Source organism: Crocodylus porosus, unplaced genomic scaffold (assembly GCF_001723895.1).
Source record: "Crocodylus porosus isolate Cpor-Errol unplaced genomic scaffold, CroPor_comp1, whole genome shotgun sequence".
Classification (NCBI taxonomy): Eukaryota; Metazoa; Chordata; order Crocodylia; family Crocodylidae; genus Crocodylus; species Crocodylus porosus.
The window spans coordinates 4,467,254-4,474,021 of record NW_017728945.1 but is presented as its reverse complement, the minus strand read 5'-3'; the positions used below and the strand labels follow the sequence as shown (position 1 = coordinate 4,474,021).

At 49.2% G+C, this 6,768-nt stretch overlaps 1 protein-coding gene across 1 annotated transcript in view; it reads left to right on the top strand.

The window, feature by feature from the left end:
• The first annotated feature begins 2,618 nt into the window (after positions 1–2,618).
• Positions 2,619–6,768, top strand: part of FBN3 (fibrillin 3) — an 87,884-nt gene continuing 83,734 nt past the window's right edge. The window contains exons 1-3 of the mRNA XM_019550669.1: positions 2,619–2,850; positions 3,716–3,913; positions 5,903–6,046. Of these exons, the coding sequence (XP_019406214.1) occupies positions 2,634–2,850; positions 3,716–3,913; positions 5,903–6,046 (559 nt within the window). The 5' untranslated portion in view covers positions 2,619–2,633. The remainder of the gene's footprint in view (positions 2,851–3,715; positions 3,914–5,902; positions 6,047–6,768) is intronic.

Below are 6,768 nucleotides of genomic sequence, written 5' to 3'. Positions count from 1 at the left end.
GGAAACTCAGTTGGGTTTTAGCAACACAACAGAGGCTATCAGGCACAAAGCAACATCTGTACAAAGTCAAATGTGCCAACAATACCTCACCATGACTAAGTATCAGTATCCTGACTAAGCCTTCAGCCTTGCTGAAGGGCAGGGGTTACTGGTCTGTGAAGAAGGGGGAAACCCCCTTGATCATCTATTAACCCTTAATTTGCATTGCAATTTGCTTTGAAATCTATGATGCAAATCAATTAATATGGTTTAGAAGGTGGTGAGCACATGTACAAATGGCCCAAGTAACTCCAGGTCTTCAAGACTAAGTTGGGATCAAGGTTCATACCTCTTAACTGTTTTGCCATTGGATGATCTAGTTGGGGCTGGTCCTACTTTGAGCAGGGGGTTGGACTAGATGCCATGAAAGAAAACACTGGAATATGTTGCTGTTTTCAAGAGACATATTCAGATCCAGTTTCAGGCTAGATGTAAAATGAGCCTTATTCCAGTCTCCATAGGGAAATGGGCCCCTGAAAAATGTTTTGTAGAGCAGCATTGGAGTTTGCTGCCAGGCAGAGAATTTACAACGTTTTTTGCCCTCAGGCCATGGGTTTAGACCAAAAAAAGTGGCATGAAATTCATCCCCTTCCCCCCACCCCAACTTTCCTCACCTGAGAGCAAAGACTTCCACTGTCACTTTAGAGGACTACAATTCCTAGCACACCTTGCCTGCCCCTGCACCCTGCAAGCTAGAAGGTAGAAGGGGAGGAGTTGGGGGCAAGAGTGAAAGCAGTCTGCCCGATGTACATTTTTTTGTGCTATTTCTCTGAACATGCCTCTCCCATTCCACATCTAGGGTGGCCATTTGTCTGGTTTTAAAGAGCACAGTCTGGTTTTCTGGTCCTCTGTCCTCTATTGATATGAAACCAGACACCTTTATGTCCTCTATTTTTCACTGCTTGGCACACCCCACCCCCACCCACCAAACACCGCTGCGGCTGCCTGCAGAAGCTCCCTGCTTGCCACCGCCACACCCCGCTGCTCATGCTGCTGTCACCGCCTGCGAGAGCTCACCTGCCTCCCCCCCCCGCCTCGGGATGCACATGATGTTCATAGTGGTGGGGACAATTGCACTAAATGCAACTGTCCTCTATTCTTGAGGTACCTCGATGGCCACCCTATCCACATCATCTGTCCCTGTTGGAAAGGTTGATTGGAAGGAGGCTGAGTCAGTGCTGTGATGGCATCTCACGGGATGTTCCAGGTGATTGGGAAAGGGCAAGCATAGTTCCCATTTTTAAGAAAGGGAAAAAGGAGGATCCAGGAAACTACAGACCAGTCAGCCTCACTCACCTTGGTCCCTGGAAAAATCATGGAGTAGATCCTCAAGGAATCCAATTCTAAGGACTTGGAGGAGAGAAAAGGGATTAGAAACAGCACATATTCACCGGGGCAAGTCATGCTTGACCAACCTGATTGCCTTCTATGATGAGATGACTGGCTCTGTGGATGTGGAGATACCTTGATTTTAGCAATGCTTTTTATACAGTCTCCCACAACATTCTTGCAGGCAAGCTAAGGAAGTATGAGTTGGATGAATGGACTGTAAGGTGGATAGAAAACTGGCTGGAGCATCAGGCTCAAACAGTAATAATCAATGGCTCAGTGTCTAGTTGGCAGCTGGTATCAAATGGAGTGCCCCAGGGGTTGGTCTTGGGGCCGGTTCTCTTCAATGTCTTCAACAGTGACCTGGAAGATGGGATAGAGTGCACCCTTAGCAAGTTTCCACATGACACCAAGCTGTGGGGAGTAGTAGATATACTTGAGGGTAGGCCTAGGATTCAGAGTGACCTAGACAAATTGGAGGATTGGGCCCAAAAGGAATCTCATGAGGTTCAACAAGGACAAGTGCAAAGTCCTGCGCTTAGGATGGAACAATTCCATGAACCGGTGCAGGCTGGGGGCTGGCTGGCTGGGCAGCAGCTCTGCAGAAAAGGACCTGGGGGTTACAGTGGAGAGTAAGCTGAATATGAGCCAGCAGTGTGCCCTAGTTGCCAAGAAGGCTAATGGCACACTGGCCTGCATTGGTAGGTGTGTTGCCAGTAGGTCAAGGGAAGTGATTATTCCCCTCTATTCAGCACTGGTGAGGCCACATCTGGAGTACTGGGTCCAGTTTGGGGCCCCCCACTACAGAAAGGATGTGGAGAAATTGGAGAGAGTCCAGCAGAGGGCAACAAAAATGGCAAGGGGCTGGGGGACGTGACTTCTGAGGAAAGACTGGGGGAACTGAACTTATTTAGTCTGGAGAAGAGAAGACTGAGGGGGGATTTAACAGTAGCCTTCAACTACCTGAAGGGAAGGTTCAAAAGAGGATGGAGTTGGACTGTTTTCAGTGGTGATAGATGACAGAACAAGGAGCAATGGGCTCAAGTTGCAGCAAGAGAAATTGAGGTTAAGTATTGGGAAGAATTGTCTCACTAGGAGGGTAGTAAAACCCTGGGACTGATGACCCAGAGAGGTGGTGGAAGTTCCATCCTTGGGAGTTTTCAAGACCAGGCTTGACAAAGCTGGTTGGGATGATCTGGTTGGGGATGCTCCTGCTTTGAGATCACCTCCTGAGGTCCCTTCCAACCCTAATTTTCTATGGTTCTATGATCTCCCCTCTTAGGCTCCACCTCCATGTATGTGGGGCTTCTCTCACTCTTATTGTTGCAGACCAGCGGATTGGCACATGTTTCTCAGCTCTGATCGGTGGACGCTGCGCTGGGGAGCTCCCGGGCCAATACACCAAGATGCAATGCTGCTGTGACTCTGGACGCTGCTGGGCAATTGGGCAGACTCCTGAAATGTGCCCAGTCAGGGGATCTGGTAAGGAAAACAGTAAATCCCCAGTATCCTACTGAGTCCAACCTGCTACTGACTGGTAGTGAGCTGCCCTGGTGTGTGTCCTACACCAGAATACAGGACCTGTGAGGGAACTCACTGACACACATGCACTGAAGATGGTTGTAGTGCAGGCATCCAGTGTCGGGGAGTTCAGATTTAAGATCACCTGACTCAGGACATCGCCTCTTTGTAAAGGCATTTCAGAAGGATTCTTGCAGGGCAATAATCTTACTGCTTGCCTCAGCCTCAGCTTCAGCCTATCCCAAAAATCAGTCAGACTTTTGGTGAATAAGTTAGAGAGTGACCTAATGACAACCTCAGGGTTTGGGAGCTGGGACCCTTGGGCTCTGAGTGCTCTTTCTGTCTCTATCTCTGCCTTGCTGTGTGACTGCACTCCCCCTTCCCAGGTCTCCCTTTACTTCTTTGCAATGCAGGGCAACAATCCATTTAAAATCTTGTTTGAACAATGATATCTGGTTGGCCCTGCTACATCCTGGGCCCTGCTACATGGAAGAGACTGGCCCCCTAGTTACTCCAGTGCAGGATCTATTGGCCACATGGCTGCAAAGACCACATACCTCAGCAGGGCTTCATTACTGACAGAAGGTAACTCATGCTTCCATCCTTCCTAACCCATCTTCCTGTCTCTAAATACACTCTCTGTCCCCAGGCAGAGTCCCTTTCTTCCTACTAGACTTCTCTGAGTACCTAGGCTTTGATGTCCTTGTGCCAGTTTGGCCCTGTCCCTGGCCTCTGCCTCTCGGCTATTCTGTTATACTCATTTGACATGAACAAGGAGCGTTGGACCAGGCTGTTGGAAAGCACTAAGGCAGCTGTTTCATTTCAGATGAATACCGCAGACTCTGCATTGAAGGACTCCCAGTAGTGCCAGGGTTCCCTGGGAGCTTCCCAGGAATTCCTGGATTTGGGCCTAATGGTGTTGGACCTGGAATCAGTGGACCTGGAGGCATTGGACCAAATGGGGCTAATGGACAAGGCGGGATCCCAGGCCTGCCTGGAATGGGCCCAGGAAGTTCAAGTATTGGTAAATTAAAATACCTTTCTTACAACACTGCATGTCTTAGAACATCCAGCGTGTCTGCCTGCTTGTCTGAGCTGCATGCATGTGAACAAGGTAACAGTGCTTTACCCCAGTCGCTAGGTTTGTCTTGACATCTGTGGAGCAATGGGATGTGACACTAATGCTGTGCAGAATGCTGAGCTCAGCATACAGATCAAAGGGTGTTTTATGTCTGAGCCAGGGAGCTGAGGCAGCTCTCAGTGCCAAAGAGGCAGCCTGCCTTCCAATGGCGAATGTCTTTCTAATTACAGAATAGGAACAGAGCTCTCACAACCTTCCTCCCTCCCTTCCCTGTCTAGTGCAGAGGAATAAATGCCTAGCAACTTGGTTGCAAAATTGAGCGAAAGGGCAAAAAACCTGGAGATGAAAATCAGTGTTGATAAGTGCAAAGTAGTGCACAATGCACACGGGGGAATAAATAGTTCAAAATAAGCCTAGATGATGGACTCTACATTAACTGTTGCCACAAAAGAAAGAGAGCTAAAAATCAGTCTGTATCCCTATTGCCAAAAAAAATCAGCTTAGTGTCCAGCAGCAGTTAAAAGGCATAAAACATTAAGAATTATAAAGAATAGAAAGTATCTTTATGCTCTGAGATAAAGTATCCGTAATGCTGTCTTGAGCAAGATTGTCACAGGTACAACTCAGACATGGTTGGCTTGAATTCAGAAGCTGAGGGGGTTATATCATAAGTCCAGAAGCCAAAGTTGAGTGTCACACTGGGTGCCAATCTGAGTCCAAGTGAGTCCAGGTCAGGAGCTGGGAAATCCAAAATATGAGAGAGGGTAAGCAAGGTTTAAGGCTGGAGCAAGGCTGGAGGAATGGCAGGAAGGTCCAAGGCAGGGGTGATATGGGAGTGAGGCAGGGGTTCAGAGGTGGGAGGTCCAAAACAGAAGCAGCAGTGCAGGGGTTAAGCAAGGAAGTCCAGGGGAAAGGTACAAAGAATATTGTTGCGAAGACAAGGCCCTACAGGAAACGGGAGGTTTATAGCTCTCCCATCAGGGGCTTGTGGCCTCCATTTGTCCTCTCAGGTCATCCAATGCCTTGTTAGGAATCTCATGGTCAGACTCAGAGTGAGCTGGAGCAGGTACGTGGCTAGTCTTTCTGCAGCCTGGTTCTCTGCCTGTGGGTGTCACAGATTGGGGTTTGAATTCCAGGGTCTCTGACAAAGATGGTATCTCAGCCACTACCTTGCAGATCTGAGCTGCAGCAGCTCCTGCTCCTCCAGTCCCATTGCTTTGCCAGGGCTTTTCATTACTGGGCCAAAATGTGCCAGAAAAATGAAATTTCCCTGGATGCTACAGTAGGCAAATAAGGAGACCCAAGTTGTAGAGGGAGTTGTGCTGGAACCCAAGGATGGTTGTAGAAAGCACAGGCTTGCATGAACCACTAAAATGGGGTTGGTAGCCTGCGACTGTCCTCTGATTGTTTTTTAACAAGTTCTTGCAAACGGGGAAATCCGGGATCTTCCCCCAGGGGCAGCTTTGTCTCTTTGACCCTCCAACAAGGTGAGTCCATTGGTCTGGAATGTCCTGGGGGAAATTGTTGCTTGTGTTCAAAAACCAAGGACTCTTTTCTGTGTCAGTGAGAATAGAAAACCCCCTCATTGCCTTGGGGAGGGAATGGGCTGAACACAGTATCACTCGCTGCTGAGTCCCATGAGATGCATAAAACTGAAACTTATAGCATGACTCCAGGCGGGGGGAAGCAGAGAGATGACTTCGGGTGGCCTATGAATTACAGAAAATGCTGGGAAGCCAAGCCCATAGTGCCCAGCATGGGATATATGCTCTACATACGTGTTTTCCATTTCTCTGGGCACCCTCTCTCAGACTGAAAAAAATCTGAAATGAAGGCCTGGTGATACAGAGGAGGGATCATGGGCAAGGGCTACTAGTTGAGGAGCTGCTCTTTACACGCCCAAACTGTCTCTGTTACTTGCTTGTTTTTCAGGAACTGCCACCTTAAATCAGACCATTGACATCTGCAAGCACTTCACCAACCTGTGTCTGAATGGGCGCTGCATCCCCACCCCCTCCAGCTACCGATGTGAGTGCAACATGGGATACAAGCAGGACGTGCGTGGAGAGTGCATCGGTAAGGAACATGTCCTTGGCAGACAGCCGGCTAGGCCACAAAGCATGTTCCAGGCCTGCTCCAGACGTCTGTTCCCAATGGTATGTGGCTGTCTCTGGGGTCCTCAGTACTGTCCCCAGCCCGGGATTCTTGCAACAGTGCTGATGACTGCAGTGCTCTTCACAGTACCCAGAGGTGAAGGAGCGCAGTGAGGCACTATTGTGCTCGCACAATGAGAGACAACAGCCTTGCCCTCATCTGGCAGATACAAGCATGAAAGTCGAGGTATTTGTTGTTGCCTGCAGCAGGGTTTCAGGGAAAAATGTTTATTTACCTCCAGATAAAGACTGCCCCCATGTCTGAGATGAATGGGCATGTGGGCCAGGTACTCGCCAAGCTGCTGTCCCTCATCTCAGTCTTTGCCACCTCATCATACAGCCAAGTCATCCCCATGCCTGGGATTCCAAGGGACTTATTGATCCTGGAGACCCGCTGGATTCTGAGACCCTCAGCTTAGGGCCTCTAGAGCAGTGGTTCTCAACCTTTATTTTACCAGGACCCATTTGTAAACATCAATCACCAGGCTTGACCCAGTAAATAGTTTAAGTAGAAAACAGCCCCCTGGACCTGCCAGTGCCCCTCACTCCCAACCCACAGCCCCACCCCCCAGCTTTGTTTGTGCCCCTCATTTCCAATATGCTGTCCCCCAGACCCAAGCCCTGCAGTCTGTGGGGCAGGGGAAT